This window comes from Nansenia antarctica, assembly GCF_963989245.1.
Source record: "Nansenia antarctica genome assembly, chromosome: 1".
NCBI lineage: Eukaryota > Metazoa > Chordata > Actinopteri > Argentiniformes > Microstomatidae > Nansenia > Nansenia antarctica.
The window spans coordinates 133,549-160,964 of record NC_137674.1 but is presented as its reverse complement, the minus strand read 5'-3'; the positions used below and the strand labels follow the sequence as shown (position 1 = coordinate 160,964).

At 46.8% G+C, this 27,416-nt stretch overlaps 1 protein-coding gene across 1 annotated transcript; it reads left to right on the top strand.

The window, feature by feature from the left end:
- Positions 1 to 1,340: 1,340 nt before the first annotated feature.
- gpr137ba (G protein-coupled receptor 137Ba) lies at positions 1,341 to 27,416 on the top strand (the record flags this gene model as incomplete). Its single annotated transcript, XM_080548535.1, is given in 9 exon segments — positions 1,341 to 1,359; positions 12,397 to 12,428; positions 12,430 to 12,750; positions 19,440 to 19,489; positions 20,585 to 20,807; positions 25,070 to 25,219; positions 25,719 to 25,847; positions 26,770 to 26,891; positions 27,305 to 27,416. Coding segments are annotated over 9 exon segments (1,158 nt in total).

The window sequence follows — 27,416 nt, the reverse complement described above, 5'->3', positions numbered from 1 at the left end:
AGAGAGGGGGGCTAGAGAGAGAGAGGGGGGCTGGAGAGAGAGAGGGGGGCTAGAGAGAGAGAGGGGGGCTGGAGAGAGAGAGGGGGGCTAGAGAGAGAGAGGGGGGCTGGAGAGAGAGAGGGGGGCTAGAGAGAGAGAGGGGGGGGCTAGAGAGAGAGAGGGGGGGGCTAGAGAGAGAGGGGGGCTATACATAGGCTGGGCGGAGTTGAGAGGGGCGCGGGGTATTTGGGGTATTTGGGGTATTTGGGGTATTTGGGGTATTTCTAGATTGAAACAGCTTGAAGTTCCAAATGATTATCGATAAGACAAGACAGCACTTTGGCGCATGTATTATCAGATTGAATCGATTTGACTTGATCCCTGTGATGAGCATTGATAAAATATGTTAATCTGTTCAAGCCAAGGTGTGGTGGCATTAATACGTATTAATAGAACGTTTTTATCTATTTTCCTTGGTTTATCCATGATATATACAGTACATCTCTTGTGAGCCCTGCATGGCCAAGAGGCGACAGCAACAACCAGACAGTGGAACACAATACAGTTCCACATAGGATACAGTTCTGCCTGTGGTGTCTGAACCCTGACCAGGTCATGCCTGTACTGTTATTGAGTTATAAGTTAATTAGCCACCTGCTGAGGCTCTGAAGAGTTCCAGAGTGGGAAATGACCACTATAACCACTGACTTAGACCGTAAATGATAAAGATGTGAACGGTATTCATATTTCTGTACACCTTTTACACAATTAATTGTCAGCAATCACACATTAATGTAGCCTATAATGTATGTTTGTCGTTTGTTAACTTTCTTTTGTACCGACTTCAAAAACGTTCATGAGAACCAAACGAACAATGAACTAAATGATATTCTGTTGGGACACACACAACAACAATCATAAAACAGAGAAAGCTGATTTTGTATACGCATTAGGCTACAATACTGTCACCATCAAAGCAGGACCGTATCCTGGTTCTTGTGATATTTAACAAACACTTGAAGTCACCCCTGTGGGTCTTAGGCCCTGTCTAGGTTGACCACTGTGCAAACTGGAACCAGAACTAGTGATTATGGCTGGGAGTCAATAAAGAGTCAAGAGATTCAGAAAAATACTGTAAGAATGCCTTGTGTCATTGTTAACCACAATTTCTCATCCTACCCTGGAAACCATCACAGTCCACTCCCCCAGTAACCCTGGAAACCATCACAGTCCACTCCCCCAGTAACCCTGGAAACCATCACAGTCCACTCCCCCAGTAACCCTGGAAACCATCACAGTCCACTGTGTGTGTGTGTGTGTGTGTGTGTGTGTGTGTGTGGTTCTGGCTGTGATAGGAGAAGATGAAACTGGACTCCCCCAGTAAGACATAATGGAGCTCTGAGTTATCAAAACAATGTCCATTTGGCTCCGTATGTACGACATGTGTAACTAGGCCTACATGTTCTGGTAATAATGTAGAATAAAGGCCTGTGTGTAGTAGGGGGGGGGGGGGTTCAGCCTCATATCGGCTTGATAAAGTCCTCCAGAGGACACCAAACACTAGAGCTGTGTCTGCGTTAGGATACCTGGACGGTTGCCAAGAGACCATCAGTGCACGGGCCAGTTACTGGCACGACGCTTTACTCTCACTCGCTTTGATTTAAATATTTTGAAAATAAGCGATATCAACGGGAAGATAAACTAGGGCAACGTTTTTCCACAGAGCGTTTTCACAATCACCACACAGCCTCTCTGCAAGACCACACTGGATGGCCATGGGTTTGGATATTATATAAACTCTGAGAACAATATCACAAGTCGCTGTACCGTACGCTAATCATATGAGGCAGGCCGCAAAGGGTATCAAACCTCTCAACCAGCTGGGATAATGAGGAGAATGCTGGTAAGATGAATGGTTGATTAAAGCATATGGCTTGAAGAGCTGGACAGGGTACTTAGTTGGTAGCACCTCATAATAAATAATAACTTAAAAATAAGACATTTATTAACCATGAATTACATTCATAAATCATTCATTAATAAAGGGTTATAAGCCATGTCAATGTAGACATTTGGTGCACAATTGTTTGACCATCAACTCACAGAATCACAGAAGGAATGACAATAGGTGTTTTATTCATTGAACAATTTAAATTAACTTTATGCTGAACTTTAACAATTTCAGAGTTTTTTATTTTTATCAGCTACTATAATACTAGAATACTACTCTACAGTTAGATGGGTGGAGCCTAGCTTGCCAGTTATAGTGTCCCCAACAAGAGGTTTTCGATGCAGGACAAACTAAACCAGTTACAGAGTTTCCTGAGCTTGGTGTTAAATGCTGTGTAGTCAATGAACAGCATTCTCACAGAGGACAGACAGACAGACACACCTGGGTTAGTGTTAGAGGACAGTGAACAGCATTCTCACAGAGGACAGACAGACAGACACACCTGGGTTAGTGTTAGAGGACAGTGAACAGCATTCTCACAGAGGACAGACAGACAGACACACCTGGGTTAGTGTTAGAGGACAGTGAACAGCATTCTCACAGAGGACAGACAGACAGACACACCTGGGTTAGTGTTAGAGGACAGTGAACAGCATTCTCACAGAGGACAGACAGACAGACACACCTGGGTTAGTGTTAGAGGACAGTGAACAGCATTCTCACAGAGGACAGACAGACAGACACACCTGGGTTAGTGTTAGAGGACAGTGAACAGCATTCTCACAGAGGACAGACAGACAGACACACCTGGGTTAGTGTTAGAGGACAGTGAACAGCATTCTCACAGAGGACAGACAGACAGACACACACACCTGGGTTAGTGTTAGAGGACAGTGAACAGCATTCTCACAGAGGACAGACAGACAGACACACCTGGGTTAGTGTTAGAGGACAGTGAACAGCATTCTCACAGAGGACAGACAGACAGACACACCTGGGTTAGTGTTAGAGGACAGTGAACAGCATTCTCACAGAGGACAGACAGACAGACACACCTGGGTTAGTGTTAGAGGACAGTGAACAGCATTCTCACAGAGGACAGACAGACAGACACACCTGGGTTAGTGTTAGAGGACAGTGAACAGCATTCTCACAGAGGACAGACAGACAGACACACCTGGGTTAGTGTTAGAGGACAGTGAACAGCATTCTCACAGAGGACAGACAGACAGACACACCTGGGTTAGTGTTAGAGGACAGTGAACAGCATTCTCACATAGGTGCACTATATGGCCAAAAGTATGTGGACACCCGAACATCACACCCATATGTGTGTGTTAAACATCCCATTCCAAAACCATGGGCATTAAATTATGGTCCACCTTTTGCTACTGTAACAGCTTCCACTCTTCTGGTAAGGTTTTCCATTAGATTTTAGAACTCTATGGTTGCAGGGATTTGCTCCCATTCAGCCACAAGAGCATTAATGAGGTCGGCCACTGATGTTGGGGGAGAAGGACTGGCTCGCAGTCGGCGTTCCAATTCATCCCAAAGGTGTTGGATGGGGTTGAGGTCAGAGCTCTGTGTGCAGGCCAGTCAAGTTCTCCCAGATCAAACTCGGCAAGCCATGTCATTATGGACCTCACTTTGTGTATGGGGGCTTTGTCATGCTGAAACTGGAAAGGGCCTTCCCCAAACTGTTGCCACAAAGTTGGAAGCAGACAATTCTCTAGAATCACATTGTATGCTGTAGCATTAAGATTTCCCTTCACTGGAACTAAGGGGCCTAGCCCAAACCAACAGCCCCAGACGATAAGTGTCCACATACGTTAGGCTATGTGGTGTATCTCTCTTGTCAAGGTGGGTTAGATCAGGGTGAAACCAATGGTGTCATCCAATGGTGGATCTGTTGGGGTGGTATGCAAACTGGAGTAGGCCCAGTGTGGTGTGGAGATGATGTGGTTCTTAACCAGTTTCTCAACCTCATTAAGGCAGGTTACCTTGGTCTTTTTGGGCACTGGAAAGATTGTGGTCACCTTAAAACATGTGGCGATTAGAATTCACCAGCATTCACACAACACATTAAGATACTATATTCACACAACACATTAACATACTATATTCACCAGCATTCACACAACACATTACGTTTTAGTGTCCGTTAAAGAAAACACGCTTTTCACAGATTAGAGTTAGCGGGAGAGTTAGCAAGAGTTAACTAGCCTGCAAATTCTCAATCACAAAGTGTGCTTGATGTCAATGTTGCTATAGTTAAACCATATCTTTTAAAAAGTACTAGCTAGCTAGATAACATGTTTGTTGCTGTTTTTGTCATGAATGCTGTCAATAGTGCATGTGCTACAATATTTTATCATGACAGGGTCTGGTGAAGAAGTCCTCAAGTAGGGCAAGGTCATTTTTCTGTTTTTTACAGATTATGAGTGCAGATTGTAATAGGGGGGGGGGGCAGGGTTCCCACACCTTCTGAAACATCCAATTCAAGCACATTTCAAGCACCTTTGAAGGACCTTCAAGACTCAATTCCCTCAAATTCAAGGACCCAACACAGCATAGTTTGAGACAGAACTAGTTGACAAGCTAAGTAAACATTTTTTGAATATATATATTATTTTTAGACCTTGATTTCTTTTATCTCAAATTCACAAACTTTCAAGGATTTCAAGGACCCGTGGGAACCCTGGGGGGGGGGGGCGATCCCTGCTGCTGGTCTTTTGTTGGCCAGACAGAACCGTGACAACAGGTGTGACACTTAAATAGGTCCTCTGCTTGTGTGGACAAAGAACACAATGAAATAAACAAAACACAGACTTGTTGAAACATGAGCTTGGCTTTTATTATATTATAAATAATCATATAATAATGATAATAATAATAATAAAACTATCATAGGTATAGTAATAATAATGAATGAAGAATCATCTCCACCGGAGACTCAAGATCCTCATCATAGTCGACCTCAGCCTAAGGATGGTAAATAAATAATAAATATGTCACATTTTGACAAAGCAAAGACCAGTGACTTAAAGAACAGTATGAACAGCACAATCTAAGTTGACGGTTAGCTTTAATTCTGTTACGTTCTCCTTCTCTAGGGCTGGCACTCTAATTGTACAACAATACTGTACATGGCTGGCCCAGTGTTGTTGTCTGTCCTTTATGTTGTGTTGTGTTGTTATGTGTGGTTTTTAGTGGAGTGGCGCGGCAAAATGAATTTCCCCACTGGGATAAATAAAGTATCTATCTATCTAATTCTGTTACGTTCTCCTTCTCTAGGGCTGGCACTCTAATTCTGTTACGTTCTCCTTCTCTAGGGCTTTAATTCTGTTACGTTCTCCTTCTCTAGGGCTTTAATTCTGTTACGTTCTCCTTCTCTAGGGCTTTAATATCCATGGACCCAGATGGGCATCCGAAGTGATATAAAGAGTTTACCTCGATCAATTCTCTTCATCGATATCACATTTTTTTCACAATTTTGCATGCTATACGATGCCACATTTTTTTTCCCGAGACGGTAAACACGGCCTAAGTCACATCCAGTTTTCTCCAACTGGAGAATGTGTCATGTCCGGTTTCAACGCCAAATTTCCATACCATTGGTCGGCCAACCCCAAAAAAATAAAAAAATAAAAAAAATCTGATACATGAGAAAGGTCAAAGGTCAAAGATGGTGCCAAAATATCTCCAAATGGCCTAAACATATAGGTGTCCGCCTAAACATGCCTGTACTAAAACAGGTACAAAGTTGCATTTGCTCACATTACTAGCATCAACTTTGGCACAAGTACTAATAAGACCCTGGAGTACTGATTCCTAGATGATTTGGGCTTGGTTATCAGGTTTCCAAGGTGATATTCACTGTAAAAGCTGTTGTTTGTTGCTAGATTTTGATTCTGACACTTCTACAGCCACCCCACAGGTGTTAGCTTTCATTTGATAACAATATCATTATGAAGGCCCTTGTGATTGTGGAGATATTCTATATTCACTGTGGGCATGTCATTTCGAGCAGAAAACCAGAAAAATTAGGTGGATAAGAAGAGGTTAATTCTGTTACGTTCTCCTTCTCTAGGGCTGGCACTCTAATCAGATATATGTTTAAAGAAATAGTAGCTACTCTTATACCTCATTTTCTATCCTCTCCTCCTTTTCAGTCACCTCCTCCTCTTTCCTCTCGTTTTCATCGCTGGTGGTGAGAGAGGCATGGCTCTTTGCCCAGAGGTGTGCTGATGTCCTGCACCTCTTCCTCCTCTTCCTCCTCTTCCTCCTCTTCCTCCTCTTCCTCCTCTTCCTCCTCTTCAGGAGTTATCAACGTTCTACAGTGTCATGATGTTCTTATTGATGTCGCATGAACCTGCTCTCAATCCCTGGTCCAGGGCTCTGCTGGACTCTGAAAGGTTATAATAATAATAATAATAATAATAATAATAATAATAATAATAATAATAATAATAATACATAATAATAATAATAATATACATTAGACTTATATAACGCTTTTCTAGACTCTCAAAGACGCTTCACAAACTGAAAAGATTGAGTACTAATAATAAAAAGAAACAAAAAATAAATAAAAGAAAGTATAGGGGCCTAATTAAGGTAGTGCTGGGGACACATGGGAAGGGGAGGGGGAGAGGGTTAACTGGTGAAGGCGAGCTTGAAGAGGTGGGTTTTGAGGGCCTGTTTAAATGTTGGGAGGAAATATTTAAAAATAGAGAATATGAAAAATAATAAAGAAAAATAAAAAACACATTATATGTCTGCGTAAGTAAGCAGTCGATCCATATCGGGCTTTCATGAAAACATTGTTTGCGCTCTCCAGCGCAACCTTCTCCACCTCGGAGAGACTGTGATTGTTTCCCATCTTCACACCAATTTAAGTCCTTTGCCTTTGAAAATATTTACTACCACTTGCCTTGAAAATATTAAAGGATTGACTCTAAAATATTTAAGACTGGGCTTTATTTTATTTTCCAATAAGGCGCCCCGCAGACTTCATGGAGCTTTAAGTCTTTTGCCTATGAAAATATTTACTACCACTTGCCTTGAAAATATTAAAGGATTAACTCTAAACTCTAATATTTAAGACTGGGCTTTATTTTATTTTCCAATAAGGCACCCCGCAGACTTCATGGAGCTTTTAAGAGAGCCTTCAGAACATTTAACAATCCATGATTGAAAATATTTAAGACCGCTCTATGGTACCAACATAAAAAATGCTACAGTTTAGCACTTTACCAATTTGGGGATCCCCTTTGAAAGACCATTTGCACCAATACTAATAGTCAATATTAAACAGTCCATCAAAAGAGTCTCAACAGTGTTAACAGTTAAAGGCCCAAACAGCTCTGTGTTCACAAACAGTGTTAACAGTTAAAGGCCCAAACAGCTCTGTGTTCACAAACAGTGTTAACAGTTAAAGGCCCAAACAGCTCTGTGTTCACAAACAGTGTTAACAGTTAAAGGCCCAAACAGCTCTGTGTTCACAAACAGGACAGTCACGGGAACTCACCTCGTGGAACATACTGTCACATTCTGTGTGAAAATGAATACAACAGGAATACATACAATACATATAATGTTAAAACATTTATAAGATGAAAAAATCCATTAGAGTGTTGGCCTGTCTGATGTGGTTGGGAAGGGCGTTCCACAGGGACGGGGCTGCGGCTGAAAAGGCCCTATCACCCCAAGTCCGGAGCTTGGTCCTGGTGGTCTTGAGGGTGGTTTGGTCACCCTCTTAGGGTGAAATGATTCAGCTTAGCACCTAAGATCCTAGGGGCCTTCTTCAGAGACACAACCAGGAGAGCATCCTGACGTATAGACAGTGTGCCTATATCTGGACAAACAGGTGTAAGAAAAGCAGAGAGAGAGAAAAGAGAGCTCTGGTTAGTCCAGTGAGAGACTGCCACCTCCTGGTCGTTATGGCTCACATACTGGATATTCATTTTAAACCCCCAGCTTCTTTTTTTGTTCCTTTATGTGTATATATTGTAAATATTTGATGTATTTTAGTGTTTCCTGTCTCACAAACACTTGTGTATGTGTTTTTGTAGTCCACTAAATCTAGGACTACAATTCCCTTGATGCCTAGCCACTAGGTGAAATATCTGACACACAATAGTGTTGTGCATTGGCTAATTAAGTGATGTTGTCTGAACCCACTGCATTCACTTGTCTGCTTTATGCCTGAAGAAGGTCTATGACTGAAAGCTTGCAATAAACTATGTTTTTTTGCACAAACTCACAGCTTCTTGAAATCTGTTCTGATAAATCCAAGTTAGTTGCATTTATTTAAATTAGGTTATTTAAAATCTATTTCCATATTGATTTACTTTTATTCAAAGTCTCTATATCTATTTAGCTTTCGTATCATGTACAACAAATAGAAGTCACATCTTCCTCATTAGAGAAATTAGAAGTATGGATACTGAAAACCTATTTTCCAGGGTTAGATGCATATATTATCTGTAAATGGTCCTTTGATAAGGATGACCGTGTCTAGTCAATAATAAAAAATAAAAAATAAACGTATATTAATGGCAATGCTGATCATTAGCATTTACTGTTATGAAATGATGATGTACTGTTTATATCCTGATTTTTTTCTGTTTCTGTTTTTAATTTTAATTGTATTTTGTTCCTTTCTTTTGTTATTATGATGTATGTATGAATACAATGTTTACAATTGTCTGTATGTATATAATGTTGACAATTGTCCAAATATGATTTTTGTGTCGGACCCCAGGAAGACTAGCTAATGTCATGGCATTACTAATGGCGATCCTAATAAACAAACAAACAAATATACGATACTCAGTTTCATTGGACCTGAGTTGATTGATGGGATGTCTACTCTGAGGTCACTGATGTCATTGGCTTTGACCTGCAAAGCTTTTCACTGGCCGTGGCTCAACACCAACGCTGCCATGTGTCCTGGGAACCAGCAGGTTCTGGTCTCATGTGACCATATTAAGGAATCTTGTGGACTCAGTGGCAGACAGGGAGCAAGGGTTAGGGTTAGGGTTTGGATGCAAGCATCGACGTTCAAAGACCAAGCCTTTATCTCTCCCTTCCTCCCTGCACCTACTGCACCTACTGCACCTGCTGCACCTACTGCACCTACTGCACCAAGCCTTTATCTCTCCCTTCCTCCCATCTCTCCTTTTTTCACTTTTTCTCTAAATCTCTTCCTGTCATGATACACATGATACACAATATACTCTCTGGTTTCTCTTTTTCTTTCTTTCTTTCTTTCTTTCTTTCTTTCTTTCTTTCTTTCTTTCTTTCTTTCTTTCTTTCTCTCTCTCTCTCTCTTTCTCTCAAAAGGATACATGAAGAGGAAGTGTATCAGATTTGAGAAGTCATAACATTACAACATGAAGAGGAAGTGTATCAGATTTGAGAAGTCATAACATTACAACATTGCTTCAAATGTACGGAGACACATGATAAGGATATCATGAGCTGTTTACCTAAACAAATTAAGTGAAGTTTTGTCAGTATGGGTGGTGTAGGGTGTATAGTCAGTATTGTTCTTCCAGTAAAAGGAGATGACAGAGAGAAATACATGTTTTCTATTTTATAATTATATTTCTTTATTCTGTCTTTCTTGCTTATGTAAACATGAGCAGTTCATCCTTCTACCCAAAACTCTAGCTCAGACCACAGCATAAACTATAGCTCAGACCACAGCAGACCAGACGACTGAGGCCGTTCTCTGGTCTGAAGGGGGTCCATGATCATGTGTCTGACTTGAAAAATGTTCTGCTGGGGTCAAGGGTCAGTTGCATTCACATGCCCTGTAGTACTGCCAAACTAAAACAACACTGCGTCACCCACCACAACACACTCTGCTGGGGCTTTGTGCATAGATTACTTTCTCCTTTCTGAGTAGATCAAACATCACAACAGAAACCCCCCAGGCCCCTGATGTACTGTACATATACATCATATCGTTAGCCTCATAGCATAATTGCCTAAGACATATTTTGTCAAAATTGAGATATCTCTACTCTCCTAACACTGCTGATTCACTCTGCATTATTGCCTATGCCTATGCTTGTTACATTCCAAAATCACTATCTGCCCAAGTCATCTCTTTGACATAGGGCATTTTTGACACTACATACAAAGATGGCTTGGCTGACCACAAGTGAAGCATGACGTAGCAATTATGCTAACGATATGATACAATTGTATGATGTTTATAGACAAAGATAAGAGGCAAGTCATATCAATACATAACAAACTGTATGTATCATGCTTGGTTTACAACGCTATGAAAATGGACAATTAAAGGAAACATTTAGGCAAGATTGCAATGCAATATACTATAATTAGATAAGTGCTATGTAATTAGTTCAACCACTGTGTAATTCATTCATTACTTTTTAACCTTTATATCTTTGGTGTTAATAAATCTAACATTTTAAACATGTTTGTGTGTGTGTGTGTGTGTGTGAGTGTGTGTGTGTGTGTGTGTGTGTGTGTGTGTGTGTGTGTGTGTGTGTGTCTGTGTGTGTGTGGGAGCGTGTGTGTGTGTGTGTGTCTGTCTGTGTGTGTGTGTGTGTGTGTGTGTGTGTGTGTCTGTGTGTGTGTGTGTGTGTGTGTGTGTGTGTGTGTGTGTGTGTGTGTGTGTGAATGCAAGGTCCACCTTTCGTTTGCTTACGATGCCATCTAAACTGAGTTGAAGTGAACTGAGGAAATAATACTACTAATAATAATCATACTAATAATAATAATAATAATCATACTAATAATAATAATAATAATAATAATAATAATAATCATAATAATAATAATCATAATAATAATAATCATCATAATAATCATAATAATAATAATAATAATCATAATCATAATAATAATAATAATAGTAATAACCTTTATTTGTATAGCACTTTTCCTGCAAACGTTGCAGCTCAAAGTGCTCCAATCATTATAGAATCATAATTTTATTATTTAGTCATTTAAAGGCAATATTAAAAAGATGGGTTTTTAGTCTTGACTTGAACATATGTGCTGAGGTTGCCTCCCTAATGTAAACTGGCAGTGAGACACAATCTGGAGCATAAAATGAGAATGCAGCCTCACCAAATCTCTTCTTTTGTACTGTGTGGTACACAGAGAAAACCAGCGTCAGAAGACCTGAGAGCTCTATTGGGCTGATATGCTAGCAGAAGATCTGAGAGCTCTATTGGGCTGATATGCTAGCAGAAGACCTGAGAGCTCTATTGGGCTGATATGCTAGCAGAAGACCTGAGAGCTCTATTGGGCTGATATGCTAGCAGAAGACCTGAGAGCTCTATTGGGCTGATATGCTAGCAGAAGACCTGAGAGCTCTATTGGGCTGATATGCTAGCAGAAGACCTGAGAGCTCTATTGGGCTGATATGCTAGCAGAAGACCTGAGAGCTCTATTGGGCTGATATGCTAGCAGAAGACCTGAGAGCTCTATTGGGCTGATATGCTAGCAGAAGACCTGAGAGCTCTATTGGGCTGATATGCTAGCAGAAGACCTGAGAGCTCTATTGGGCTGATATGCTAGCAGAAGACCTGAGAGCTCTATTGGGCTGATATGCTAGCAGAAGACCTGAGAGCTCTATTGGGCTGATATGCTAGCAGAAGACCTGAGAGCTCTATTGGGCTGATATGCTAGCAGAAGACCTGAGAGCTCTATTGGGCTGATATGCTAGCAGAAGACCTGAGAGCTCCATTGGGCTGATATGCTAGCAGAAGGTCTTTCTGAGTTGAGGAGCTGAGGCAGGAGCTGAAGGCGTCCCAGGGGAGGTTGTCTGCGGTGGGAAGCCCCAGTAGAGGGTTAAAGGTACAGTAGAGGGTTAAAGGTACAGTAGTAGAGTGCGTCAGCTGATGTGTGACGTCGTCTGAGGGGACGGGGGGGATAGATCCTCACGCTGAGCTCGAAAGCACCAACGCAGCTTCCTGCTGACAAACGTCTCTTTCTGAGCTCATATCATGTGCTGCCTCTGCCACCGGCTCACACGGCACTGCAGCAGCAGCAGGAAGTAAGCCTTGTCTCTCTCCTCTCCTCTGTTCTCCTATTCTTCTATTCTCTCTCCCACCACCCCCCATTCACACACACTTGCTCTCTCTACTATTATTTTCCTCCCTTGCTTATTCTCTCTCTCTCTCTCTCCCTCTCTCTCTCTCTCTCTCTCTCTCTCTCTCTCTCTCTCTCTCTCTCTCTCTCTCTCTCTCTCTCCTGCTCTGTCGGGCGTGCGAGCTGCCTCTGTGTGCTGCTGTGGCTCTGTAGCTCAGGCAGAGAGGAGGACGGTGGCTCTCTGAAGAGGAGGAACAGACACTACTAGAGACATCAGGACTGCCCCCCCCTCCCCCGCCTTTCCTCTCTGGCCAGAGCCAGCCAGCCAGCCAGCCATGGAGGCCCCGGTGAGGGAGATGTCAGAGGAGCTGTCGCTGGGTAACAAGTCTCTGCCTCCTCCTCCTCCTCCTCCGCCTCCCACCCTCAGCCCGGCCGTGCCTCCCTACGTGAAGCTGGGCCTGACGGTGGTCTACACGGGCTTCTACTCGCTGCTCTTCCTCTTCGTGTACGCCCAGCTGTGGCTGGTGCTGCGCTACCGGCACAAGCGCTTCAGCTATCAGACGGTGTTCCTGCTCCTGTGCCTGCTGTGGGCAGCCCTGAGGGCCGTGCTCTTCTCCTTCTACTTCAGGAACTTTGTGACGGCCAACACGCTGGGGCCCTTCCCCTTCTGGCTGCTCTACTGCTTCCCCGTCTGCCTGCAGTTCTTCACCCTCAGCCTCATGAATCTCTACTTTGCACAGGTGAGTACTCGGAGCCTTGACGTATACTGTCCGTACTGTTACTGGGTTATAAGCAACTTGAAGGTGAAACACCTGTAGCTTTTGTTCTGATGATTAAGTTTGATAATGTGTTACTTAGATGTTTGAGAGCTCTATCTCTATTCTGAGAATAGGTGAGTTGGAGCCTTAACATATGCTGTCCGTACTGTTGTGGCCGCCTGGGGTGGTCCAGTGGTCTAGCACTGCGGTCTACAGTGCACGCGTAATGCCCATGTCGGCATGGGTTCGAATCTGGCCCCATGCCCTGCTGACATGCCCTCTCTCTCCCTTCTCCTTACTTTCCTGTCTGTCTTCTCTGTATCTGTCCAATAAAATGAAGAATATGAGTGGGACTGCCCCACTCCGAAAAACAACAAAAAACACATGTCCATGCTGTTACTGGGTTATAAGCGGCTTGGTTTCACCTGTGGTTTCTTTTGTTCTGATGATTATGCTTGATAGTGTTACTTAGACGTTTGAGAGCTCTGTGTTATGACACGGGGGCGAGGGAGCTCAAGGACACGACACCGGAGGCAGAATATAGTGTTAGCCCCGTAGGGTATTTATTTACAGTGCAGGTGGGTGGAAACACAGATGATGAGTCCGGAGGTTTCAGCCTGGCGGGCTGGGGGTTTCAACCTGGCGGGATGGCGGTAGTGGTTGGTATAGGCTGTGGAGGAACAGGAAAGCAGGGTAAGTCTCCACGGTAGGCCAGTACACAAGATATCAACGAATCATAAGAATAGGCACAAGAGCAAAGTTCAGAACTAATCACAGCGGATACTTGCCAGGTCATTCTTAGGGAAGAACTGACGATGATTGAAGGGAGTCCAGGGTAGATGTAGCCAGAGGGTTGATTGGGGAGTGGAGACAGGTGTGTGGGTTTGACTGTGGCTGGATAACCCTCCAATCACCGGGAACGAGCTTCACCTGCGGCGGAGAGCACGCTGTGCTCGGGTTGTGGGGGCGGGGGAGGGCGTGTGTGACGGCCCAGCCGTAACAGGACCCCCCCCCGAGGGGGAGCCTCCTGGCGACCGGCCCGGAGCCTCCGGGTGGGCCCGATAGAAGTCCCTGAGGAGGACTGGGGACATGATCTGGGACCGGGGAATCCAGCTCCGTTCCTCTGGGCCATATCCTTCCCAGTCCACCAGGTACTGGAAACCCCGGCCACAGCGACGAGCCCTGAGGAGCCTCCTTACCGCCCACTGGGGGTGGCCATCCACCAACTGAGGAGGGGGCGGTGCAGGGGCTGGTGGCATCAGGTCGCTGGCGACATGGGGCTTAACCCGGGAGACGTGGAACACCGGGTGGATCCGACGGAGGGAGTGAGGGAGGACCAGCCGGATGGCAGCGGGGTTGATGACCCGGTCGATGACGTAGGGGCCGATGTACCTCGACGCCAACTTCCGGGAGGGGACATTGAGGGGGAGATCCGCCGTGGAGAGCCAGACCCTCTGGCCCACCTGGTACACCGGAGCTGGAGTGCGACGACGGTTGGCGCTTCGGGTAGTTCGGGCGGTGGCCCGAAGCAAGGCCGAGCGTACGGAGGTCCAGACCCGACGACAGCGAAGGAGGTGTGCCTGGACTGATGGTACCGACGCTTCGCCCTCCTGGGTAGAAAGCAGGGGTGGCTGGTACCCCAAGGAGCACTCGAAGGGGGACCGGCCGGTGGCTTCATTCACCATGGCGTTCAGGGAGTACTCCACCCAGGGTAGGTCCTTGCTCCAGGAGGATGGATGGAGGGAGGACATGCAGCGGAGTGCCGACTCCAGGCTCTGGTTGGCTCTCTCCGCCTGCCCATTGGTCTGGGGATGGTAGCCGGAGGAGAGGCTGGTCGTGGCCCCAATCCCCGAACAGAAGGCCTGCCACACCTTGGATGTGAACTGGGGGCCACGGTCGGAAACCACATCCTGGGGAAGCCCGTAAAGCCGGAAGACGTGGGTGGTGAGTAGCTCCGCCGTCTCCGCCGAGGTCGGTAGCTTTGCCAGAGCTACCAACCGCACGGACTTGGAGAAGCGGTCCACGATGGTGAGGATGACCGTGTTGCCTAGGGACGGGGGAAGGCCGGTCACGAAGTCCATGGCGAGGTGGGACCACGGTCGACCGGGCACGGGTAGAGGCCGCAGCAGTCCTGAAGGCGGCCGGTGGGATGCCTTGCTGCGAGCGCAGGTAGGGCAGGCCGAGACGAACTCCCTGACGTTCGCGGCCATGGTGGACCACCAGAACCGCCGGCGCAGGAAGGACAGTGTGCGTAGGGCCCCAGGATGGCAGGCGAAGCGGCTGGCGTGGCCCCACTGCATCACCTTGGTTCTGACGGCGTCCGGGACGAAGAGACGGCCGGGGGACCCCGGTCGGGGATCTGGCTGGGTGCGCTGTGCAGCTCTGACCACCGCCTCGATCTCCAGGGTGACCACTCCAACGACCCGGGAGGATGGAACGATGGTGTCAGGAGTGGTGGGTTCCTCCTCTGCGGCATGGAGCCGAGAAAGGGAGTCAGCCTTGGCGTTCAGGGAGCCCGGACGGAACGTGAGGTGGAAGTTAAACCGCCCGAGGAACAGGGCCCAGCGTGCCTGACGGGAGTTCAACCGCCTGGCCGACTTGATGTAGGTTAGGTTCTTGTGGTCCGACCAGACGGTGAAGGGGTGCTCTGCGCCCTCCAGCCAGTGCCGCCACTCGTGGAACGCCTCCACCACCGCCAGTAGCTCGCGGTTCCCGATGTCGTAGTTGGCCTCGGCGGAGGTATAACGGCGGGAGTAGAAGGCGCAGGGGTGCACGGTCTGGTCCTCCGATCGTTGAGAGAGCACGCCACCGACGCCCGTGTCTGAGGCGTCCACTTCCACAATGAAGGGCCTAGAGGGGTCTGGGTTGATTAGGACCGGCGCCGAGGTGAAGAGCCTCTTCAGGTCACTGAAGGCAGCGCTGGCTGCTGGTGTCCACGTGAACTGGCGCAGGGGGGAGGTGAGGGCAGTGAGGGGGGCGGCTACCCGGCTGAAGTCCCGGATGAATCGCCGGTAGAAGTTGGCAAAGCCGAGAAATGACTGCAGCTGTTTCCGGGTGGTAGGTTGGCCCCACTCGACGACGGCCCGAGTCTTCTTGGGGTCAGGGCGAGTCAACCCACCCTCCACGATGAGCCCCAGGAATTCCACCGAGTGAGTGTGGAACGAGCACTTCTCAGCCTTAATAAAAAGGCGATTCTCCAGTAGGCGCTGGAGGACTAGGCGGACATGTTGGACATGCTCCTCAGGGTTCCTGGAGAATACTAGGATGTCATCCAGGTAGAGGACGACAAAGATGTCCAGCATGTCCCTGAGGACGTCGTTCATGAGGGCCTGAAAGACGGAGGGGGCGTTAGTGAGACCAAAGGGCATGACCAGGTACTCATAGTGGCCACGGGGGGTCTTGAACGCCGTCTTCCACTCGTCACCCTCACGAATCCGGACCAGATGGTAGGCGTTCCGGAGGTCCAGCTTAGTGAAGATGGTGGCCCCAAGGAGGGGCTCAAAGTTGGAGCTCATGAGGGGGAGAGGATAGGTGTTCCGGACGGTGATGGCATTGAGCTCACGGTAGTCAATGCATGGCCTGAGGGTTCCATCCTTCTTCTTCACGAAGAAAAACCCCGCTGCCACCGGGGAGTGTGATGGACGGATGAGCCCCTCAGCCAGACAGTCGGAGATGTAGGTGTCCATGGCTGCCTTCTCCGGGGGGGCAAGGTTGTAGAGGCGACTGACCGGAAGTTTGTTGCCAGGGCGGAGCTCGACGGCACAGTCGTAGGGCCGGTGAGGCGGCAGGGTGCGAGCACGCTCCTTGCTGAAGGCCTCTCCGAGGTCGTGGTAGACCTCTGGGATGGAGGAGAGGTCAGGGGGAGCCGGAGGCGGTCGCAGAGGCGATGTGGGGGTATGGGCGGCACGGAGGCACCGGGCGTAGCATGCGGTACTCCAGCTCAGGATACGTCCCTCACCATAGCTGACATGGGGAATGTGGAGCTCGAGCCACGGTCGTCCCAGGATGAGCGGGGACTGGGGGGTCTTGAGGATGTAAAACCGGATCTCCTCCACATGGTTCCCCGAGACGGTCAAGGAGAGGGGTGTAGAGCGGTGGGTGAGAGGCCCCAGGCTGTGTCCGTCTAGGGCTGAGACGGAGAGGGGGGTCTCGAGGGCAACGAGGGGAACGGCAGCTGAGCGGGCCAGCTGGGCGTCCATAAAGTTCTCGTCTGCTCCCGAGTCAATAATGGCCTCGACCGTGAGGTTCTGCCCCTGCCAGGAGAGGGTGACAGAGAACCTGGCTGGGCTGGTGGTAGGTGGGGATTGAGAGGCACGGCTCACCCGGATTCCCCCTTCGGGTGAGCCTGCCCTTTTGATAGGGACGGGCAGGTGTCACGGAGGTGTCCCTTCTCTCCACAGTAGAGGCACAGTCCCTGGGCCCTTCTCCTCTCCTTCTCCGCCGTGGTGAGGCGGGCTCGACCAAGCTGCATCGGCTCCTCGCCAGTGCATGGGGTGTAGGTCGACTCCCGTGCGGAGGAGGGGTTGGCTGTGACGATAGGGTCCTGGGGGCGTGGCGAGCTGGTCTGGTAGCGCCCTCTCTCTCTCCGACGCTCCCGGGAGCGCTCGTCAACGTCGATGGCTAGGGCCACTAGTTCGTCCAGGGCGGCGGGTCTGTCCCGGACGAGCTCGTCCTTGATGGCCTCATTCAGCCCCTGGCGGAAAGCAGATCGCAGTGCCCTGTCATTCCATCCGCTTCCGGCTGCCAGGGTGCGAAACTCGGTAGAGTAGGCCGCCGCGGTCCGGTTCCCCTGGTGGAGTGACATCAGTCGCGCCCCGACCTCCTGTCCGGCAGTGGGGTGGTCGAAAACCCTCTTGAACTCCGTGAGGAAGGTAGCGTAGTCACCGAACAGGTCAGGGCGGGCGCAGAGGGTGGCCTGGACCCAATTCAGGGCGTCGCCGGTGGTGAGGTTGGTGATGAACGCCACCCGGGCTGCCGGCGACCAGAACTGGCTGGGCTGATGCGAGAACACCAACTCGCACTGGAGGATGAAGCCTCGGAACTGGGCGAAGGCTCCGTCGAAGGGGCGGGGGCTGGCTAGGTGGGGCTCCCGTGGCTGTCCAGTAGGTGGTGCCGGTAGCTGGGCAGGGTCAGGGAGAGCAGGGGGGGGGGCAAAGGCTGCGAGCGCGGCCACCTGTGCTGTAAGCGCTTGGGTCGTAGAGATGAGGTGCTGCATCTGGGTGGCGCGGTGCTCCTGGTTAGCCTCCTGGGTTGTCAGGCGAGTGTTCAGGGCCTGGCACGCTGTAGCGGCCGCCTGGAGGAGGTGAGTGTGTTCCGTGAGGATCTGGATAGCCGTCGGGCCGGATCCAGGGGTGGGAGATGGTGTCCGGTCCTTCGTGTCGTCTGAGCCCAATTGCATGGTCAGTTCTTCTGTTATGACACGGGGGCGAGGGAGCTCAAGGACACGACACCGGAGGCAGAATATAGTGTTAGCCCCGTAGGGTATTTATTTACAGTGCAGGTGGGTGGAAACACAGATGATGAGTCCGGAGGTTTCAGCCTGGCGGGCTGGGGGTTTCAACCTGGCGGGATGGCGGTAGTGGTTGGTATAGGCTGTGGAGGAACAGGAAAGCAGGGTAAGTCTCCACGGTAGGCCAGTACACAAGATATCAACGAATCATAAGAATAGGCACAAGAGCAAAGTTCAGAACTAATCACAGCGGATACTTGCCAGGTCATTCTTAGGGAAGAACTGACGATGATTGAAGGGAGTCCAGGGTAGATGTAGCCAGAGGGTTGATTGGGGAGTGGAGACAGGTGTGTGGGTTTGACTGTGGCTGGATAACCCTCCAATCACCGGGAACGAGCTTCACCTGCGGCGGAGAGCACGCTGTGCTCGGGTTGTGGGGGCGGGGGAGGGCGTGTGTGACGGCCCAGCCGTAACACTCTGTCTCTATTCTGAGAATAAAATCTGAAGAGATGCAGTGATTCGTTCAAACATGGACACAGGACAGGCAGGTTACTCAGGTCAGAGGGGGTAGGAGGGTATAGGAGGGTGTAGGAGGGTGTAGCAGGGAGATGCAGTGATTGGTTCAAACATGGACACAGGACAGGCAGGTTACTCAGGTCAGAGCGGAGGCCACAGGCCCACTGAAAGGCAACAGCCTCTCTGAACATTTGTGACACGTTCTAATGCTTTGGTCCTCATATCGGGATCCGATGTCATGTAACTAGATGTAATCTAGTGGTCCTCTGTGTCTCAGTTGGTAGAGCATGGCGCTAATAATGCTTAGATTGTGGGTTCATTTCCCGCTGGGACCATATATACTGAAAATGTATGCGCTCACTGCAATGTAAGTCGCTTTGGATAAAAGCGTCAGCTAAATGGCAGATATTATATTAGTGTATTATCTAGAGGTTCCTGGTCACGGTTAAAAATAAGAAAAACAGAAGTGAGAAAGCCTCAACTTCAGAACACAAATGTGATTGAATCATTGAATGTAGGGTTAGGGTTAGGGTTAGGGTTAGGGTTAGGGTTAGGGTTAGGGTTAGGGTTAGGGTTAGGGTTAGGGTTAGGGTTAGGGTTAGGGGTTAGGGTTAGGGTTAGGGTTAGGGTTAGGGTTAGGGTTAGGGTTAGGGGGTCATGTCTTGGGGGTCACATAACATTGTCTTTCTTTTTTTTCTTCTAACAGGTTGTGTTCAAGGCAAAGTCTAAATATGCACCAGGGCTTTTCAAGTACAGGTAAAATAGCTATCATCAGAAAGCCATAAAGAGTATGGTATCTCAGGCAAAAGAACCCAAAATCAATCTGTATGTACACACACACACACACACACACACATGTTAATACATTATGTGGACAAAAGTATGTGGACACAATTATCGTCTGGGGCTGTTGTCATGGTTTGGGCTAGGCTCCTTAATTCCAGTGAAGGGAAATCTTAATGCTACAGCATACAATGCGATTCTAGAGAATTGTATGCTTTCAACTTTGTGGCAACAGTTTGGGGAAGGCCCTTTCCAGTTTCAGCATGACAATGCCCCTATGCACAAAGTGAGGTCCATAATGACATGGCTTGCCGAGTTTGGTCTGGGACTGGCCTGCACACAGAGCTCTGACCTCAACCCCATCCAACACCTTTAAGATGAATTGGAACGCAGACAGCGAGCCAGTCCTTCTCCCCCAACATCAGTGCCCGACCTCATTAATACTCTTGTGGCTGAATGGGAGCAAATCCCCACAACCATATTCTAAAATCTAGTAGAAAGTCTTCCCAGAAGAGTGGAAGCTGTTATAGCAACAACGGTGGGACCAACTCCATATTAATGCCCATGGTTTTCGAATGAGAAGTTCAACAAGCAAATATGGCTGTGATGTTCGGGTGTCCCAATACTTGTGTCCATATACTGTATATTATTTCCTGAACGAAATACCCAAATGTCCCAAATATTTCAATAGAGATGCATGGAATATGACATCATTCTTCCATTCATGCATATGGCGTATATCATATATACAGTATATATATATATATATATATATATATATATATATATATATATATATATATATATATGTCATGCTTCACTTGTGGTCAGCTGAGCCATCTTTGTATGTAGTGTCAAAAGTGCCTATGTCAAAGAGATGACTTGGGCAGAGAGTGATTTTGGAATGTAACAAGCATTCTGATAGGCTGATGGCATAGGCAACAATGCCCAGTGAATCAGCAGTGTTAGGAGTGTTAGAGTTAGGCAGATATCTAAATTTGGCCAAAATATGACTTGCTATGAGGCTAACGATAACATCCAGTATAACCTCCTCTTCTCCCTCTCCAGGTTACCCCTGTACCTCCTCTTCCTGTTCATCAGTCTGGTGTTCCTGGTGGTGAACCTGACGTGCGCCCTGCTGGTGAGGATGACGTCCGCGGAGGCCCAGACCATCGTGCTGGTGAGGGTGGCCATCAACGACACTCTGTTTGTCCTGTGTGCCGTCTCGCTCTCCCTGTGCCTCTACAAGATCGCCAAGATGTCTCTGGCCAACATCTACCTGGAGTCCAAGGTAAGGATAAAAAAAAAAAAAGCTTTGATTATTGAGTGATTGATGTGTGGTTGACTTTATTTGACAATTCAAAAATACAATTTACAGTATGTGGATTCATTGTAGATTGAAACCACTGTGGACAACAGTGCAGTTGCTCAATTGCAGTCCCGACTGACGGTTGTCCGTCTTCATGCTGTTTCCCTGACAACATTGTGTGGCTGAGGCAACATGAGTGGTACAAGCTCAACAGTAGGGCCGCTTCGGTGGCGTAGCGGGTTAAGCGTCGACCATGTAACTGCAGGTTTCCTGGTTTGATTCCGGCCTTGGACATATCCTGCATGTCATCCCTTCTCTCTCTTTCACCCATCCTTCCTGTCAAAATCTCTACTGTCTCTGTCAATAAAAAGAAAAATATGAGTGGGACTGCTCCACTCAGAAAAAAATGCTTAAAAAGAAAAAAGAAGCTCAACAGTAAATAGATGTTATACATAGACCATTCATTCATTCATTCATTCATTCATTCATAGGTATAAAGTAGTAGTATATGATTAAAATAAAGGCTGGTCTCTCCTCCAATTGAATTGACTGTTCTGCATGCTGATGTGTTTTAATGGCCTACCTACTGTAGGTTAGATCTGCTATGAAAGTGCACCATATCCACTTGATCAACGCACACACACACACACACACACACACACACACACACACACACACCATCCACTTGATCAACGTTGATTTGAAGCTTATGGAAGATGAGTAGGTGTTGCCTAGCAACGCGGTTCCTGCATTGTGCCTTGTTGTCCTGTGAATGACACTCGATCATATCCATTATATCCACATAGATTCCATTAACAATACCCAATATGCTACCACCATGCTCTCAAGTTACAATGAATTGCGAGGAGTTTACGCTTGATTCAATACCTTTGGCGCTTTGGAATAAGACGCTATATAAGTCAGTCCATTTACCATTTATCTAGCTAGCACATGACGTATGTATACGATGTTTACAATTGTCTGTATGTATATAATGTTGACAATTGTCCAAATATGATTTTTGTATCGGACCCCAGGAAGACTAGCTAATGTCATGGCATTACTAAGGGGGATCCTAATAAACAAACCAACAAACAAACAAACAAACAAACAAACATGACATCAGGTTAATGCACATAGAAAGAATGACAATAGTATGAACAAATGAATCAAATGAATAGTTTCAAATGAACATATAGTGTAGTATATGAATGAATGAATGGTCTTTATTGTCATTGATATAGTACAGGTACCAAACACCGAAATTTAGGAGGGGTGGCTCCCCTGGTGTTAGGAAGAAAAAAAACCTAAAAAAAACACAAGAAGGGAAGGAGCTGGTTTACATAAATAGAGGCTATGTACACTATCCACTATACTATACTGTACAGATAGACGACTAGGGTTGATCATATTGCACATAGTGTTATTGCACATTCATATAAGTGTCGCAGTTTGCAGGCTTGAAATGTACATATTTGTGCGTCAGCACTACACCTGATTTTTTCAGTCCAGCAGCTGCCATCAATCCGTCCAGACTGTCCAGGGCCCAGAACCTAGGTCTTTGCTGTGTTCAGGGCCTGGATGGCCCTGGGATAGAAGCTGTTCCTCAGTCTGTTTGTCCTTGCGGCCATGGTCCTGTACCGTCTTTTCGAGGGCAGCCGGGTAAAGTGTTCGTACCCAGGGTGGGATGGGTCTCTGGAGATCTTGGAGGCCTTCCTGAGGCAGCGTGTGTTGTACAGCTCTTCCAGAGAGGGGAGGGGGGCGCCGGTGATCTTCTGGGCCGTTCTCACGACTCTCTGTAGCGCATTCCTCTCTGCGGCTGTGCAGCTGGAGAACCAGTTGCAGATGCAGTAGGTGAGGATGCTCTCCACTGCGCAGCGGTAGAAGGCCACCAGTATCTCCTGTCTGGTGTGGTCCTTCCTGAGGACTCTCAGGAAGAAGAGCCGCTGTTGTGCCTTCTTGATGATGGCTGCTGTGTTGTTCTTCCAGGACAGGTCATCCTGTATGTGCACCCCCAGGAATCGGAGGGTTGAGACTCTCTCCACGCTCCCTCCGTCGATGAGCAGGGGCTGGACCTCAGATTTTTTCCTCCTGAAGTCCACGATGATTTCCTGGGTCTTTGACTGGTTCAGCAGCAGGTTGTTAACCTTGCACAGCTTGCTCAGCTGCTCTACCTCATCCCTGTACGCCGCCTCGTCCCCCCCCGAGATGCAGCCCACCACGGTGGTGTCGTCTGCAAACTTTACGATGGAGTTGCTGGGGTGGACGGGGGTGAAGTCGTAGGTGTAGAGGTTGTAGAGGATGGGGCTTAGCACGCAGCCCTGGGGGGACCCAGTGCTGGGTCTGAGGGCTGTGGAGGTGTGGGAGCCCACCCGCACCCTCTGGGGGCGGTCGGACAGGAAGTCCTTGATCCATGCACATATAGAGTGTGATAGTCCCAGGTCTAGTAGTTTGGTCACTAGCCTGTCTGGAAGGATGGTGTTGAAGGCAGAGCTGAAGTCCACAAAGAGCAGTCTCGCGTAGCTGTTTCCCCTCTCCAGGTGGGATAGAGTGGAGTGGAGAGTCGTCGCGATGGCGTCCTCTGTGGACCTGTGGGCTCTGTAGGCGAACTGGTATGGATCCAGGTTGGGCGGGAGGCGTGTGACTATGTAGGCCCGGACTAGTTTCTCGAAGCACTTCATGATGATTGGTGTGAGTGCCACCGGGCGGTAGTCGTTTAGGCAGCTCACCGTGCTTTTCTTCGGGACTGGGATGATAGTTGAGGTTTTAACCTTAACCCTATACTATCAAACTGTAGTGAACACATGGAGGTTTAAGAAAGATTGTCTTAGAGAAGTGAGTCTTGAAATTGCATGGCAGTCTGCTTCTGACAAAGCCCAATTCAGAGTTACAAGCATACATTTATACTTACGAAACCTGCCCATGGCAGGTCTTCACATTTTTTATATATCCCTAGTGAAAAGCAGAGAATAATACTGACCACACATATTCTCAGCAGCCTTGGGTCTTGCGAAATGTACATCTTCGTCATATGCCTTGGCAACAACACATCCCTGTGTCTAGCTGTCAGCACAGTTCATAAGCATTAGGACATAATACTTCCCTGTTTCATCAGTCTACTCAAGCCGTAAGCAAAGGGTGGCTCTAAGGTTGGGCGCGTGTCTATGTTCCCACAGCCCGATGGTCCCACAGCCCAATGTTCCCACATTTCTAAGTAATCTAACTATATGGGACCCTAACGCTAATTGGTTGCCTAACCCTAACCGGTTGCCTAACCCTAACCCTAAATATTAGATATGTGGGACCATTGGGCTGTGGGAACATAGGGATGACCCCTTAAGGTTACACAGCTGTTATTGACAAACGCTCATGATTAATGCATTAGTATTATTAGTATTATTAGTATTATTAGTATTATTAGTAGTATTAGTAGTATTAGTAGTATTAGTATTATTAGTATTATTAGTATTATTAGTATTATTAGTAGTATTAGTAGTATTAGTAGTATTAGTAGTATTAGTATTATTAGTATTATTAGTATTATTAGTAGTATTAGTATTATTAGTATTATTAGTAGTATTAGTATTATTAGTATTATTAGTAGTATTAGTATTATTAGTATTATTAGTATTATTAGTATTATTAGTATTATTAGTAGTATTAGTATTATTAGTATTATTAGTAGTATTAGTATTATTAGTATTATTAGTAGTATTAGTATTATTAGTATTATTAGTAGTATTAGTAGTATTAGTATTATTAGTATTATTAGTATTATTAGTATTATTAGTATTATTAGTATTATTATTAGTATTAGTATTATTAGTATTATTAGTATTGTTAGTATTATTAGTATTATTAGTATTATTAGTATTATTAGTATTATTAGTATTATTAGCATTATTAGCGCTTACCATTAGCATTTCATTGTACAGATACTTATCGAGCCATTACGAAAGATCACTGTCTCGTTACATTTTAACACAATTAAATCACACACACACACACACACACACACACACACACACACACACACACAATCACATAGGGTTAGGGTTAGTCACATAGCTGGGACCTACCATCACACTGACATGCAGATAGAGAGACCTACCATCACATAGCTGGCGCCACCAAATCCGTCTACAACAGTTGTGCCAGTGATCATATAATGAAGTGCAGTGTATCGGACGTCTGTGAATATCTGATTATGTGGTGTGTTTTGTTTCCCATAACTCTCTGTGCAGGGAACGTCAGTATGTCAGGTGACAGCTATAGGAGCCACGGTCATCCTGTTGTACACGTCTCGAGCCTGCTACAACCTGGTGGTCCTGGCCCTCACCAACATCAAGAGCATCAACTCCTTTGACTACGACTGGTACAATGTCTCCGACCAGGTAAAAGTATGCTATGAATGTAATACTGTAATTTAATATAAATGACTATACTGAGTATATACTGCGCTGTACTGTGCTGTCTTACACTAGATATCTAAATTCCATGAGTGACCTAAAACCTCCCTTATATATATATATATATATATATGGAATTGACTGCACTTATATAGCTATGCCTTTATCCAAAGCGCTTTACAACGGCCTCTCATTCACCCATTCACACAAACATTCACACACCAATGGCGGCAAGCTACCATCCAATTGCTCACTGGGAGCAATTTTCCTGATGTGCCAACCATGTGATCATTAGACGGCAGCTCTACCTCCTGCGCCACATACTATATTATATATATATATATATAAAATAAACCATGGCCTTGATAACATTTTATGAAATGGTTATACTGTAGTTGAATGTGGTTCTTATCCAGACTAACAGAGGGATTATAGGCCTGTCAGTTCTAAGTTAACTCCTGTGTAACATATATTTTTCTCTCAGGCAGATCTGCAGTCGACTCTAGGGGATACGGGGTACATTGTGTTTGGGGTGATCCTGTTTGTGTGGGAGCTGCTGCCCACCTCCCTGGTGGTCTACTTCTTCAGAGTACGCAGGCCCATGCAGGACAGGGTGAGGAGAGGGTTTACCACGATGAACTTTAACTTCTTTTTTTTATTTTTTATTGGCATTTAGCAGACGCCTTATTCCAAAGCGACTTACAATCAAATCATTTGACTAAGGAAGTGAATCATCAATTCAGTTTTAGCAGGAAGAGTAATCTAGCTCAGGCCAGGGGCCACTGGCAGTCGTTGTATATATATATATATATATATATATATATATGTAATAATTTTTTATAGACACTGAAGAGACAGTACAAGGGGGGCAGTAGAAGTCTTAGGATGAACAACCCAGGGCTACGTTAATCCTCCACAGCAGTCTACCACTAGATCTTATATCACAACGTGTACATATTACATTCCATCTTAATTAAATGAATACCGGCAAATCCCTGAGTAGCTCTAACACAGTCTATTGCTCTGCAGAGTGGATCGCTGAGTAGCTTTAACACAGTCTGTTGCTCTGCAGAGTGGATCGGGGATCCCAGGTCATGTCTGAGTAGCTTTAACACAGTCTGTTGCTCTGCAGAGTGGATCGGGGATCCCAGGTCATGTCTGAGTAGCTTTAACACAGTCTGTTGCTCTGCAGAGTGGATCGGGGATCCCAGGTCATGTCTGAGTAGCTTTAACACAGTCTGTTGCTCTGCAGAGTGGATCGCTGAGTAGCTTTAACACAGTCTGTTGCTCTGCCGAGTGGATCGGGGATCCCAGGTCATGTCTGAGTAGCTTTAACACAGTCTGTTGCTCTGCAGAGTGGATCGGGGATCCCAGGTCATGTCTGAGTAGCTTTAACACAGTCTGTTGCTCTGCAGAGTGGATCGGGGATCCCAGGTCATGTCTGAGTAGCTTTAACACAGTCTGTTGCTCTGCAGAGTGGATCGGGGATCCCAGGTCATGTCTGAGTAGCTTTAACACAGTCTGTTGCTCTGCAGAGTGGATCGGGGATCCCAGGTCATGTCTTCTCCTCAAGGGCGTATTTATTTGACAACCCACGGCGCTACGACAGTGATGATGACCTAGCATGGAGCATTATCCCTCAGAACATCCAGGCAAGGTAGATACAAACATACCCTGACCCTAACCCTAACCCTAACCCCTGACCCTAACCCTAACCCTACCCCCCCTGTTCTGCTAGGTAGATACAAACATACCCTAACCCTAACCCTACCCCCCCCTGTTCTGCTAGGTAGATACAAACATACCCTAACCCTAACCCAGTTACAATGCTAGAAGAACATCATCACTATTACTAATAATTACTGGTCAGAAAGGCTTCAAACATTGTAGTTATGTCCGTTCTCGTAAGTTAGCCTACATTTACACAAGTATCAGACAACGAAATGCAGTAAAAAAGTGTGTGTCAGAAGTGGGATTCGAACAGGTGGCACACCACTATATACAGCACATATATATATATATGGATTAGGCAGTAGGGATCTAATGATAGTGCTTTTTTCTCCATCCCAGTTTGGCGGTGGACGGCTACGACTGGGGCAGCCGGAGCAGCAGCCTGACAGCCTACGCAGGAGGCGAGGAGCCCTGCCTCCCTCCTCCCCCAGAGGAGCTGAACCCTTACTGA